The sequence below is a fragment of the Limanda limanda genome, chromosome 6, assembly GCF_963576545.1.
Source record: "Limanda limanda chromosome 6, fLimLim1.1, whole genome shotgun sequence".
NCBI lineage: Eukaryota > Metazoa > Chordata > Actinopteri > Pleuronectiformes > Pleuronectidae > Limanda > Limanda limanda.
In genome coordinates, this window is record NC_083641.1 from 6,335,446 (window position 1) to 6,350,748 (window position 15,303).

Sequence of the window (15,303 nt, forward strand, 5' to 3'; positions counted from 1 at the left end):
GAGGGGTAAACAATCTGTCATGTTTCAGGAATTTATGTTTTTAAGTGAATGCAATTTGGCGAAGATTCAAATTGAATTAAGATTAATCAAGTCAAATTTAAATGTGATTTCATAAGGGGACTGGCAGGCGCTTGTAGTTTGGGTGTTTGGCAACCAAAGAAAACAGGTGCTCTCCTCTGAGCAGAAAGTTACTGGTTCACCGAGGAGGCGGGGTCGCTGGTTTAAAATGAAGACACGCTTCACTTGAATTTCTAATCCCTGGGACAATCTGTAATCCAGCGGTGTGCAGCTGGACCGGGGTCCAGGTTTCAGCGCAGGACTCGGTGTACTTTCACATCGACCGCTCAGGTGCAGTGCGTGGTGGACCCTCTGGCCTCGTACGTCACTTCCGGTCTCAGCGTGAGTCTGCGGAGCTTGTGGCGCTGTCTGGCCGGGACGAGGAGGAGGGCTTCCACGCGAAGAGCAGGCGACCGTCCACACTGAACCCTGGGAGAAGCAGCAGCAGCAGCTCTGTGCTCCGTCTGACCGGGATTCCAATCAGTGTTTTGTACTCAGGCAGAAGGTCGGAGCGCGGTGGGACCGTGTGCTGTCGCCGAGCCACTGCAGCAGCAACAGACCGAACACGCCGCCGCTGCGAGGGCAGAAAACCTCTCGCTGTCCGCTGGAGATGTGTGATCATTGACAGAGTTCAATACACACGGGCTTTGCGTGATCACCGCTAGGAGCTTCGTGCTGCGGACTCCTGAGCCTCTTCCTCCGGGGACAGATCGACTGCGTGGTTGGGCTTAATTCCGTCTCTCTGAAGTCTCGGTAAGTGGAAGCCGAGGAGAGGAGGAGGAGGGTTAACGAGAAGTAGCGCAAGTGGCTAGCTGACATGCTACCTAGCCGTTAGCTCGACGGCTGCTACGTTGGCTAGCTGCCTTGTTTGGCCGTAATGCGGTCACGGTCAGTGTCCGCGCTGCTGTTGGTCTGTCTGGCGCGACGCTCGGCCCCGGATTGTCCATAAGCTTCGGCTTAAGTGTCGAAGCAACTTGTTTCTCGTTGAGCTGCGAGAGAGAATCGAACGACCCGTGGTGAACTTTGAAGGTAACGTGTGTTGACTTTGCCTCAGTTAGCTAGCTAGCCGCTACGCCGAGAGGAGGATGTGCTCACGCTACGAGTCGTGTTTACTTTAGGGTGGCTTTTTTTGTGGCCGTGTTTAATACAGCCTGTTATTTGAATCAGTTACACAGAATTATATTACAAGTTTAATCTGAATACAGTTTTATTTATACCTCTTTTTCTTTTTTAAAATGGTGCTACATGTCAACCACATACCTGGTTACTTACTACAGTACTAATGTCCTGTGTAAAGCCAAACTCATAAATTATTATTTACTTATTTATTTTTATTTTTTCAATTTATTTTATCCTATTTATCAGATTTGTTTAGATGTGTTAAGCACTCTGAAAGTAACTGTTCAGAAAAGTGCTATATTTTCTATCTTTCAGCACGTACTTATTTATGATGCTGATACTTTTTCTGTTATTGTCGTTTTTAATATGAGGTTTATATACATTTAAAATGTGTATGTACACATAGATATATAAATTATCCCCTTACAGTGGCATTGTACCCGAGTGTGATGACAATAAAGATCTTTGAATCTTGAATAATAAAGAGATAATAATGGTAGTAATAATAACAATAATAAGAGTTAACAAAGCCATTTAAAAACTATTTGTGTCGTGCTCACTGTATTGTATGCACTGTTACATTCAACCCCATCACTTTCACACAAGGGCTGTGAAATTCTGTTAAACCTATTATCTAACCTAAGCTGTTCATTCAGGGCTGACCCTGATCACCAAGGCCTCCCTTCAAACATTCAGCGAGATCCATGGGAGGTTATTGCATTTGACAAAATTGCTTTTAGTTCCATTTTCCTGTTTAGTAGCGTCAATGCCAAATTCTCTGATCTTAGTCTGGTATCGGTTTCAACACCATAACTATAAATCTGCATGTGTTTAGATACAATACGACAGTGAGAGAGGCCAGGGAGAGTATGTTATTTTGCCCTTTAATATCCAGTTGGGTCCTGATAGTCGTTGCACTGGTCCGGGTGTGGATGTCACTGTCAGAATCATTAGATGGTCACGTATGGGGGCCGAGCAGACATGCAGCTTTCAGCAGTTTTGTTTGTTGTGGAGTTGTGTTTCAAGGCAGCACAGTTGCTCACAAGAAGAATGTATTCACACTGCTGTGGTGAGACAGTTATCAGTTTCACTCTTTGTATTCACCTCCCTTGCTGTATTGCTACTTCCTTTAGACACGTCGTCTGTTTAAATTTATGTTTCAATGTTCCTCTACATCTAAAAAAAAGACAATGAGTGTAAAAAGAAATTGCGCAAAGCTATGTGAGAAATTTCATTATAAATAGTCAGAAGTCACACCACTTTTTTAGCTCACACCATAACAAGTTAGCAGAGGTTCTTAATTTTTAACAAAGAGTGAAAGTGCACTGATGTGTTAAAGTATTAACTGGACATGTTGTAATTCTTGAGGTTTTTTCCGATGTGGGTGGTTTATAGCTCTTGCCACATGAATGAGTGTTGTAAGTAACTACATGTTAAAGCTACTTCAGTAAGCTTTGTTTCTGTATTTTCCTATCTTTCTATTAATGAGATCTCTTTCTGTTCCCTTCCTCCAGGTATTATATTGGTGTTTTTGTGTCTGAGCCACTGTCAGGCACTCGACCAATAGGAGCAGTTTGCACATTTCCACCAGCTTGTCTGCAGCCCCCTCCCAACCCAGACAGTCTTCTGCCCCAGCATGAATGAAGTCAGTGTTGTGAGAGAGGGATGGCTCCACAAGAGAGGTAAGGGGGTCCCATTTCGCTGTCCATCATTTTGGGTCTACATTGACGTGACTGTCTCTACCTATAGATATAACTATCTTTTGATTACAAAACCTCCCCTGTAACGTTTCTGTTAAGTTTGGAACTTCTTCACTGATCGAGAACCACAGTGCTCAGTTTGTTTCAGTTAATTTAAGTCTAGTAATTTAAGCAAGTGCTCAAACATACATTTTTTGGCTCAAACATCTTTACCCTTCTGTGTTTTCAGGTGAATACATTAAAACTTGGCGGCCTCGCTACTTCATATTAAAGAGTGATGGCTCCTTCATTGGCTACAAAGAGAAGCCTGAGGTGTCCAGTGACCACAGCCTCCCGCCGCTCAACAATTTCTCTGTCGCAGGTCAGTTTTCCAGATCTGGCTATCACATTTCAATGAAATGGCCAGGTGACGTTTGGTTGAGGGTGCTCTAAAATTTTCAGCATAACCTGACATCTCTGTGTTTTGTAGAATGCCAGCTGATGAAAACAGAGCGTCCCAGGCCCAACACATTTGTCATTCGTTGCCTGCAGTGGACTTCGGTTATCGAACGCACCTTCCATGTGGATAGCAACGAAGAGAGGTAAGAGACAAGGATTTTATTTGGTGATTTATTTGGTCCTAAGTAATATTTTCTGACCTTGTGGTAGGAGATGCTTTGGTTCGAAATTGAGGGTTCTTGTCGTGCGCTTAGACCAGTCAACCTAAAACTTAATTTCCAATGCTAAAACAACTTATTTCCAATTTATAGAACTAAAAGCTCTTTTCAGTTGCATCATGATCCTCATACTATTTCAGTAAAGCCAACTCGACATACTATTTTACTGCTCTTGATGTTTTTCTTTGTTTCTTTTAAACACCTGAACAAGTTTCAAGTGATTTAAAGTGTGATTTGTTCACAGCTAATAAATGTGTTTGCTTTGTTTTTACTGCTGTGCAGTAAAATCATGTGCCTCATGTTTAAACACAACACAAACTAATAATAAATAATTCTAGAAAATGATTTCTGCTGTGGAGCAAAAAAGTTTTACTGTGTTGTAATTAAGAAAAGTAAGAATGAGAGTCCAGCTTTATAGGATAGTGTTTTTTTATTTAGACTGTAGCGGTGTGCCATACTCAAATTAGTCCAACCACATATTCAGTATGAACCAAAACACCTTTAACACCTCTCATAGTGACATATGAGATCTCTAACTTGGTGTGTGTAGCGCTATTTGCAGCACCTTCACTCGCTCGGTTGCTTTACCTCAAGCTACCACGTGCTCGCGCCACAATCCATACTGTTTTTACCATGCACACAGACAGTCAAATATCACAGTTTCAACTACAGGTGTGGCATTAAGGCAGTTATTTCTATTTTGCCAGAACTTATCTTTCACTTTTAAGTCAGTGTACTTAATGTCACTCTTAATCTGTGTGCAGTGACCTTTGTGCACGTGTGCGCCTGTTACTGCCATACATACAACATTTTGTGTGAAAACTAGTATAGAATGTTACATCCATAATAATGTTTTCATTTTAAAACGCCATTTTAAATATAAAACGGTCTCTGTCTCAACAAGTGTTCGAGCTCAGCATCAGTAATATTCCCTATCCGTGCTAACACACCCTTTTAATTTGCATACTGGTGTAAACAGTTTACTCTGCAGTTGGGTTGGTTGCTTAGTTACAGAAAATGTTTCGATAGAGAAACAAACCAAGGTGGCACTGTCACTGACAGTAAGTTGTCACAACATTTTGCATTCACTGTTGGTAGTCAAGTCAAGACTGATGATAACCAATCAGTGAATGAAGGTGGGTGATAGCATCATCGTTTCCAAACTTCTCAGTCTTTGCTTGTCCAGACTACAATACAGCGTGGTGTTTTTCAAAGTAAAAGTTTAGTCTGTTTTAGGTCCTTGAAAACTCTGTAGTGTGGATGGCAAAACTTAGCAGTAATAGGTTTTAAAACTCAAAAATTGTTGCGTGGATGGAGACAAAGGAACTTTTTCATGAAACACAAAAGGCCTAAATGGTCCAATCGTTCACTACAGGCAGTGGAATTTATTTGTGTATGTGAGAGCAGTAGGAAAGACCATCATGCTCAAAATAGAATTTGCTGCCAGATTAGTCCTGATTATTCACCCCTAACCTAAGCAATCGTCATTGAGTTTTGTTTACGTTGGCTCTGCCAAGTACCAAATCCCAGCATCCCCCTCACTGAATAGTACAGATTATCCTCCACCTTCTAAACTGAGCTTTCTCTTTTTCTTTTAAGATATATTTTTGGTGCTCCTATATCATCTCTGTGAACAAATGAATAAAATGTGTAGTTATGGCTCTTTTGTTTTTACATTTCATATGTGTGTGTAAGTTCAGAGTAATGTGGAAAAGGAATAGGCTAAAATTGATAAGGGTGGTGTTTGTTTCCTTCTGGTTCAGGGAGGAATGGATGCGTTCGATCCAGGCGGTGGCAAATAGCCTGAAGAGTCAGCAGCATGATGAGGAGCCCATGGAGATCAAATTTGGCTCTCCAACTGACAGCAGCGGCACAGACGAGATGGAGATTGCTATGTCCAAGTCCAACAAAAAAGTGGTCAGTATTTGCACAAGCAGTGCCTGGCAGCTGAGTGTTTGCTGTGTTTGTCAAGCTAAGCTCATCTTTATTGAGCAAGTTGTTAAAACTTTAAGCCTCTTTCTCAAGGCTTTTTTTGTGTGAAGTAACCCTAAAATGATTCGGGGGGTGGGATTTGTAGATGTATTTTTTCCAGTGCTGATTAACATGAAGTGAACTGAACATTTGGCCTATTGACCCTGTTATGAGGTGTGAAATGTATGTACACATGTAATATGGTCTGTATCTATTTAAATAGTCTGTGTTATATAGCTCTTTTCTAAACTTGATGAACACTCCAAGCACTTTAGTAGGGACAGTACAACGGGAATCCATTGACACATCAAAATGCTCTTTCTGTACATTTCAGAGAAGCCCTTTTTATTTTACATAACACACAGTCCCAATCGAAACTCACAGATATAACCTTCATCAGCTGTGTCTCAATTCACGGGCTGCTTTCTACGAAGGATGTGGTCTTCATAGGCAGCATAGACCACAAGCAACATACCAAAACGAGATAGTCTGGTCTGTGGAGGATTTCAACAATCTGTAACTAGTAACAGTTTTAGTAACTGAGCGGTCGTTGGACACACAAGAAAGTTTTAATGCCCCTTGCTTTTTTAACATTGGTTTACTGAGAAGTGTATTCTTCTGATATTTTCTCGGGGGCTGCCATTAACCCCTTTTTAAAAACATTAACCTCTGGCGTGCAATGAATCCTAGAATAGGTGGGTCGGGAAGGATCTACCTGTTAGAGACTTCATTGCTTGGGGGATTGACAGACGCATATAGAGGAGCCTTCAAAATAGGACAGCATAGGCGCGCCGCTGTGACGCAAATGGTCTTCAAATGCAGCCTCTGAACGATGAAGCCCCTGAATTGAGATAAAGGAATGGTGTCTTTAATGAAAACTGGGTATAAGCTCACTGTGGTGTGAGTGCATCAGCAGTTCTTTATCATTGCTTATCTTTGACCTTTGCTCTTACAGACCATGAGTGATTTCGACTACCTGAAGCTGCTGGGCAAAGGGACGTTTGGTAAAGTGATTCTGGTGAAAGAAAAGGCCACAGGGATGTACTACGCCATGAAAATCCTCCGTAAAGAAGTCATCATTGCTAAAGTTAGTGCTGATCACAATCACATTCAAGTCTTCTTCTTAAACAGCTCTAGCTATCTGTTGCTACATGATCTTGTGTACATGCTCTAATTAAGTCTTTGTGTGGTTATTATTCCTCTAGGATGAAGTGGCACACACAGTTACTGAAAGCAGAGTTCTCCAAAACACCAGGCACCCCTTTCTAACAGTAAGTTACTATTGTCTGTTAAAATTAATGGACTGTTTATTTAGTGTAATACAAACAAATATTTTTGTTTCTTCCTCGGCAGACACTAAAATATGCATTTCAAACACATGACCGGCTATGCTTTGTGATGGAGTATGCAAATGGAGGAGAAGTAAGTTTTACTCTTTTTTTTTTTTTTTTTTTATACCTGTGTGTGCTATTGATTTGTTGATAATGAACAGTTTCGAACTGACTCTTTAATATGTGGTAGGGATTGCTTGGTTAGTGTATGTCTATATGCTTTAGTGTTTTAGTACACAAGTCTGTGTTATTGTAGGGCTGGGTGATAAAACAATATCGATAATTATCGCGATATAACTTTCCTCGGTAGAAACGTATGACAGGTCCATAGAACTCATACTATCCATTTTCCTACACAGAGGCGGACTACACTGCATCGAAACAGTGACTAGTCATTATTATGTTTTCAGCTACATTCATAGTTTCAGCGGGTTTCTTTCATTGAATAATTATAACACTGCTGCTTCAGGACCAAGGACCAAGACAGATGCACATTAAAGGGCCGGTCGTCCTGTACTGAGTCTCCGGTCAGAGTCTGCTTCCTCCTCAAATCCCCATCTAACCTATGCTCAATTTACACCTTAACAATTAACACCATCACTGGTGACAAGTTATTAGGACACGTACAGGACTGACGTTTATTTTGTGTTGATTTGATTCGCTCGAGAGTTTGAGACAGATGTTTAAACCTGTTAGACAACACGAGATGTAACGTGACGCACACAGGAAATCGGGGTTAAAGTGACCGGAATGATCCAGAGACATGGTCCGACGTCATCGATGTGATTATCAGACCTCAGAGACAAGCTGACACACACAGACTCCTGCAGATTATGACGGAACGTGCTGCAGAAGAAGCAACACTGTTTTTTCAATCTGTTTTATGCATAAGAAAAAACTTTTGTACATAAGAACATTGTACATAAACACAAATGTGCAAACATTTTATTTTCAGGTTATTGGGTTTATATCGCAATATATATATATATATCGACTGATGGGAAGAAATTTATCATGATGAGATTTTTTTCCATATCGTCCAGCCCTATGTTTTTTTTTTTTTTTTTACAATCAACCTACTAGAGACCGCAGATGAAAACCAGGCTGTATGGCTAAATCTGGCACATTTACATTTTGAACTAAAGTACACCTGTTAATGTCTATTGTCACCTAAATAAACTTGAAGGGCACTATCTTGCCATGTCAAAGAAGGTGGGGGAAAATCCTGGAATTGCCTGTTAATGTGGGTCTATTACAAAATGTAATGGTTTCTTGCCTCTTGGCTCATGTTCCATGTAGTTTGAGTAATCCTGTTAACTAACAAACACCAACAAAAACAGAATGTCCTTAGCAGAAGAAATACATATTTTGTGGGTTGGTTGTTGATCCAAAAGATTTAGATTAAAAAGGTTAATTTGTAAATGACATCCACACAAAGGTTTAAAAGCACACATTATATGATTTGCAAGGAACAAGAAATCAATTAGAAGGAATAATTTTGATTTGATATCTGTGGGAAAATGAGGAACTGTTCCTTCATCTGTTCATTTTTATTCCTTTGCAGCTATTCTTTCACTTATCGCGGGACAGGGTGTTCACAGAAGACAGAGCACGATTCTATGGTGCAGAAATAGTATCAGCACTGGAGTACCTACACTCACGCAATGTCGTTTACAGGGATTTGAAAGTAAGATATCTGCTTGCTCTCATAATGTGGCAATATATTGTAAAAGTGTCTGGAGGGTTATTCTGAATATGCTGTAATGTTAGATTGTCATGATGAACATTTTCAACAACTAACTTTTTTTTTGTTCTGTACCCATGAGCTCTTGCCACTTAATTCATCTTTTTAATACTTGTCCAGTTCCAGTTGTCAACTAATTTAACTCTTTAAATCTTTCCCTGTACAGCTGGAAAACCTCATGTTAGACAAGGATGGCCACATAAAGATAACTGACTTTGGGTTATGTAAAGAGGGCATCACAGATGGCGCCACCATGAAAACCTTCTGTGGAACCCCGGAGTACCTGGCACCAGAGGTAACATCACAATAGCTGTGGACTTCAGTGACCTAGGTTATGTAAAGACGCACTGATGCCACAGGGCTGTGAGTCTCTTTATTTCTCTCTAAACTTTTCATTTCTACCTTGTCAGGTGCTTGAGGACAATGACTACGGACGAGCTGTGGACTGGTGGGGACTGGGCGTGGTCATGTATGAAATGATGTGTGGTCGGTTGCCCTTCTACAACCAAGACCATGAACGTCTCTTTGAGCTCATCCTCATGGAGGAAATCCGCTTCCCCAAGAACCTAGCCCCTGAAGCCAAGGCCCTGCTGGCTGGCCTGCTCAAAAAGGATCCTAAACAAAGGTGTGTGTACTGTAATGGCTTTTAGACTAAGAGGTGAATCAGAGGGAGCTGGAGTACCATCATCTTAATCAGGATATAGAATGAGCTCTTATTACAGTCATATAAGGATGATACAGTGGTATTTAGAGATGTTGTGATTAACCGATTTTACCATAACCGTGGTTTCATAATGTCACGGTTTCCTAACCTGAATCTCCTCTCGTGAGTACATTTTTCAGTGTGTGAGCCACTTTAGTAAAACGTTAGTTGAGAAGAGGGAAATGACCTAACCACCTTATTTCCACCAACGCTGGTCAAAAACCTCCATCGGAGGATTTCACAGCGAGAGGAGAAATCATTGTTTACTTTTTGTTTCTGACTGCCGAAGGAGCAGTATTGAAATTTTGAAATAAACTCAAACATAATCAAATGTTTTTCTCCATGAGTCCTTATATTGGATTATTAAAGAAATGTGATGTACAGAGCTGGACATTTCTCAGTAAAAAAAAAACTTGAATGCCTTCTGCCTATGATATTACTGTAGATAACTGGGTGAATTACATCAAACATATTTATGTGTTTGTTTGTTTTTATCAGCCATCAATGTGTGGCGGCAATATAGGAAATAAATGGTTACTGGTTGTGTACCATTTCATTGTGTAAACAACAGCTGTCCAGCTGAATGTCTGCTTCGTGAAGGAGCATCCAAACAGCTCGAGGAAAAACATTTTCTTCCTGGGATGTTATGGCTCGTCTGCTGCACTTGATAACTCTTCTGAATCTTTCACATTGGGTCCAACATATTCAGTTACAAAATAAGTAACCACGTTATTTAAGCCCGTGTTCCTGCTTGATCCGTTTTGGTCCGGGATAATGGCCTCACAAGCACATAATTGATTGTTGTTTTGTTGGAGAACCTTGTGTTTCCTGTAACAGTCAAACAACTGCTAAAATTAGCACATTGAGCCCTGCCTGCAGGCTTAAAAACATGTGCACCTATAAGTGGTCAGGAAATTAAGGTATCTAGAAATAAGTAAATACAAGTCGGGAGGAGAACAACACATCATCAGTGCTTGTTGTCGAACTCCTAATGACCAGGTTTGCACAATAACGTGTTTAAAGAAAAGGTGGCTGATCAGTGTGTGATAATGATGGTGTTTTTGTTTTGTTTAAAGGCTCGGAGGTGGACCAGACGATGCCAAAGATGTGATGAGCCACAAGTTCTTCACCTCAATCAACTGGCAGGATGTCACTGATAGAAAGGTGACACTGGTGTAAAACATATAATGTGACATTTTAGGAACAAGCTGCTTGCTTGCGCTGTGGTAATGATGGTGACAGCTTTCTTTCTTAAACTGTAAACATGAGCTGCAGTAATTGAGCTACAGCAAGTTCAGGCTAAAACTATCCTACTACATTTTAAGTTGGCGTTTTGGCTCTGTATCAGCTTTAATTCCTGTCCATACTAATATGCCTGAAAACACATTTTACATGACCACTCGCGTACACTGAACATGTGCCGTAGGTAATAGGAAGGCACACGTCAACCGGTTTAAACGGAGAGACAACAGGGTCAGCAACAATTGTTATTGACATGGAACCATGTTGCGTTCACCAGAGGAAGCTGAGGCCAATGCCAGTTGTTTTCCTCCGTAATTGTTCTACCTCAGCTTGGCTCGTTTCGGTTGGCAGTGCGCAGCATGAATGATGCAGGCATTGTCACTTCTAGTGGCTACGTCATCGTTTCCCAACATTTCTGTTTCTGCCCTGCCAGACTTAAATGCACACGGGGCCAGCAGCATTTCTAAACTTCTTTGTTTTAGCAGCTCCGAAATCCCAGAGTAGTATTGAAGCCAGGCGTATCCATTGCTGACTTCATGAGTTATCAAAGGAAAGAGTAATAGTGGGGAAGTAACCAAAGACCAGCTGCTTGACTGCAGAACCCTGACGCTGCTGCACAAAGAGTTGTTTTACCTGTTAATCCAAAGTCTGTGAAGCTCGATTCAGTACGCAGACCTGGGTAATCAGAATGCTCGCTGCCTGTTAATTAAGCCTTTATTCATATTAAAAGCATCCAAAATGTACCAAATTCAGCACTGCACTTCCATGGGCCTGTAACAACACACATGCCAAGCGTGATGCAAGTACAAACGGATATATTTCTGGAATTGTATGATAGCTAGATGATGATCTGAGTTTAAAATTTGTGATTTTCTTCTCCTCAGCTTATTCCACCATTTAAGCCCCAGGTAACATCAGAGACAGACACACGCTACTTTGATGATGAGTTCACAGCACAAACTATCACGATAACTCCTCCAGATAAGTGTAAGTAGATCTGCTCCAGTCCACCTTCTATTTGTGGTTGAATATTTGATTCACATGTTTTTGGTGAACTGAGTTTTAACAACATTTTGAATTGTTTTTTTTCTCTCCCATTGTGCATACTCCAGATGACAGTTTAGATGCAGAGGATTCAGATCAGCGTACGCACTTCCCACAGTTCTCCTACTCTGCCAGCATACGGGAATGATTACTCAGACTCTTGAACAAGCAGGCAGACTTAACACACAATCACAATCCCACATAACACACCCGCACTGCTGGGGGGAATCTGAACGACACAAACCAAAACTGGCACAAGACACATTCTCATTTGGTCTTAAATGCACGCGCACACATATCCACACACATATTGGCAATTCAGACAAGACGTGGATCATCATGTATGAAGTGAACACACGGGCTGTGAATGACCGACCTCAGCAGGTTTGTGTGCATAGACTGGCAGCTTTGTCTCGTCCTCTCAGGGCTGGCGTTAGGCTTCCCTGCAGGACCTCTGCTGCACTACACTGGGCAACACATCAGAGCCTTGATACTTTGTAAACCAGGTTATGCCAGCAAGTCCCACCTCTTTACCAGCTGTACCCTTGCTACACACACACGTGCACACACACACACACACACACACACACACACACACACACACACACACACACACACACACACACACACACACAACCAACCCATGCATAGACTACATATATAGACACAAACACAAATGTACTTGATAGAATTTTAACAAAATTAGGAAAGATTCATCAGTTGTTACAGTTTTAAATGTAAAGCCATATTTCTGCTTTCTTTTTTCTTTCATTTTTTTAACAAGTGCTCTTTCTGGAACTTGCTGTTACAAATCAAGTGTGGGACAGTTCCTACCGTTGGGGGAGGGGGGAAATGGGGGAGGGCGAGGAGGAGGGTTGCCATTTCTGTGTTTGCACTGTGTTTGTACATGAGCGGATGCGTGAGTGTATGGGTGTGTGCATATGAGTGCAGGAGAATGTATGAACAATTTTTTTTTTTTTTTTGATTCTCAACCATCCATTTGTCTGCTTTATGCATGTTTAAAAAAAACAACAACTCAAAACTGTTTGATGGTATATTGAGAAGACACTACATGGCACAATCAATGGCCTTTTTTAAAGGGAACAAGCATGTAATTTATGATAGCTTTGATTGGCTTGGCGCTAAAATTGACTCAGTCAGGATTAGAAACTGAGATCTCATGCATGGCTTATCTTTGCTTTAAATGCTGCATTAATTTAATTCAGAGTGAAACAGCAGTCGGGCTCTTCTGAGTCCACCTTGCTATGTCCAGACCGTATGACTGGCCGACCAACTCGCTGCTGGTCGGAGGCGTATGTTTTCATTAAGGCCAGTCGTGCTACGTGTTAAAGACAGGATTCATAGAAGGAAAGAGGGAACGAGAGACTGTACGCTTAATCACAGTTTTCCCCCAACCCGTCTTGAGTGACAAATGTAGACGAACACAGCCGCTTGCTGTCCTCGGCCCGATGATTCTCACTCCCTAGTCGTGGAGTTAGGAACCAATCTTTTGTTCATTTTCAATTTTTAATATCAATGTATGTGTTTTAAAAAATAAGCCTTTGAATGTTCCTGTATTTAAAGAATGGAAAAAGTTCAATCGTTGTCAAGCCTTCATGATGAGGCTAAAAACTTAACTGACTTGGTGGATTTTTCACACTTCAAATGATTCCACAGTTGATGTTTAGTTACTTTGGGTTAAGCGTTTTCTTTAATGCTGTATCAAAGCACTTAAATTTATGTAGGTCTATGTCTGGAGCAACAGTCTGCAGCTTTGCAGTCCAGCTACATGCTGCTCGGGCTGGTCGACCAACCATCAACCTGCAGACAGGGGGCGCTAATTAAAAAGATCCGCTCATGTTTTGTGTGGTTTTGGGTTTTGACAGCACATGATCGAAAGAAGCGATCATATTGAAATGTTTGCATGTCGACAAGTGTTGTACAATTCCATATTGCTGGAAGAGATGTTGGTTGCGCTTCACTAAAGGAACATCAAGACCTTTTTGTTTGTCATTGTTTTGTTTTTTCTGTGTGTTTCTCCTTTTTTGTCCATCTATTTCTCAATTTTGGAAGACACCTTGTTTAAGTATACATTATATAAAAAATATATTAAAAGTTTTTTTAAACTGCTTTCTTTTTGATTAAGTTCTTCATTTCAATGGGGTTTCTGGCCGAAGATTGCTAGTTTAGCTAATGATCAGTTATATGATTTTAATTGGGGAAGTTAATTTCTGGTTTGCATAAGCAAGTCATTGAAATCACTGTTTATAATTAGCATAATTATGCTTATGTTAGCTCAGCGTGTGTAAAATACACAATCCTAGATTGGTCAAGTTAAAAATTCGATTTGATTCTCTTCAGAGCACTTACCCAAACAGCCATTTTTTGCAAGGTTTAGCTAAAGCGTTTGCTGGGACACACCTCATGCCACATATTGATTTGCTTCTATTTAAGTTTGTGTGAGTGATGGAGGGTGACTGTGAGATGTTTGAGTGAACATGATGAAGAAGACACGGGAACAAAAAAAGCACCAGATGTTTGACTCATCGCTGCCCCAGCTCCTGCAGACGATAATGTGATGGAATGGCTTTGATTTACAGTTAACAACTCCAGCACCTCTTCTCACTTGGCTCAGGCACAGCCACCATACTCTAGCCTAGCGTCCTGCTAAGGAAGCAGCAAGACTGGATATCACAACCACTGCACTGTTGGGACCATAGATATATGGTTGGGACACCACTGTGGATTTGCCTTCATTGCTATCACGGCCATAGGGGGTGCTGCTGAACTTTTTTAATATTGGTTGTAAAGCCATACACTGAATCTTGCTGCTAGCCACGCTTTAAGCAATGCTTCACAGTTAAACATGCAAGTTAATACCCTGACCTCTCCTGTAGGCATACACGGGCACAACAAGTGCCTCTTCACTATTGTGTAAATACCAAAAAAAGCTTGATGAATGCAGCATTAGTAGAAGGGGAGGTCTGCAGCTTTGTAGTGTTTGATTTGCAGCTTTATTATGGTTACCTTGCTTCTCTGTATATTTGAATGTGATCAACAGTCACGATTGTCACACCTGATGCTGGTGTAACAAGATTTTCCTTTGCTTGTCCCTGTTAGCTGAGGCTCAGAGGACAAAGAAAATAAAGCAATCTTTAAGGGGAGGACATTGTCCTGGTAGACAGTCTCACCCCCCTTTGCAAGACTTTACAACGTAACGGGTGATACCTGCTACAATATGGTAGCTTATAACATTTGCAACTATCATGTGCCAGTAAACATTTTTACTGAATAAACCTCTGTGTGTGTTTCTCTTATTAAGCAGTTTTTACAGTATACAATCTCCACCTGCTCCCTCTCCGTTCACTGCAACGTACAATATGGCCGAAAGGTATTTCAAGATTAAAGCTTTCAGATCAGTTGATGTTGGTTATCATTATGAGAAATGTAAATGATAATAAATCTTTCTTTCAAGTTTAAAGACACATTTTTGCTCCTGAGGGATAATTGTGTGTTTAAACTCTGGCCAACACTTAATTAACACAAATTATATTGCAATAATTATTGACATTGTTTTAATGCCCAGCCATACTGTAACAGTTATCTTTGGTGAAGTTTGATGTATTATGAACCATTGACTGAAAGTTGGAATGAAACTTGAATATATGGAATGGAACATTTAAATAAATAGAAATATTGAATACAAGTTTGAATATATTGAACGAAAGTTTGAATA

At 40.8% G+C, this 15,303-nt stretch overlaps 1 protein-coding gene across 2 annotated transcripts; it reads left to right on the top strand.

Moving 5' to 3' along the window:
- The first annotated feature begins 390 nt into the window (after nucleotides 1–390).
- akt2 (v-akt murine thymoma viral oncogene homolog 2) lies at nucleotides 391–12,160 on the top strand. 2 transcript variants are annotated; one of them, XM_061072690.1, is made up of 14 exons: nucleotides 391–810; nucleotides 2,691–2,858; nucleotides 3,106–3,237; nucleotides 3,346–3,457; nucleotides 5,296–5,449; nucleotides 6,459–6,590; nucleotides 6,709–6,774; nucleotides 6,857–6,925; nucleotides 8,399–8,521; nucleotides 8,745–8,873; nucleotides 8,989–9,203; nucleotides 10,358–10,445; nucleotides 11,408–11,510; nucleotides 11,636–12,160. In XM_061072690.1, the coding sequence occupies exons 2-14, from the start codon at nucleotides 2,813–2,815 to the stop codon at nucleotides 11,713–11,715; spliced, it is 1,449 nt and encodes a 482-aa protein (XP_060928673.1). In that variant the 5' UTR covers nucleotides 391–810; nucleotides 2,691–2,812; the 3' UTR covers nucleotides 11,716–12,160. The 2 variants fall into 2 exon arrangements, with proteins under 2 accessions (XP_060928673.1, XP_060928674.1); XM_061072691.1 differs by lacking the exon at nucleotides 391–810 and adding an exon at nucleotides 957–1,086.
- Nucleotides 12,161–15,303: the final 3,143 nt, after the last annotated feature.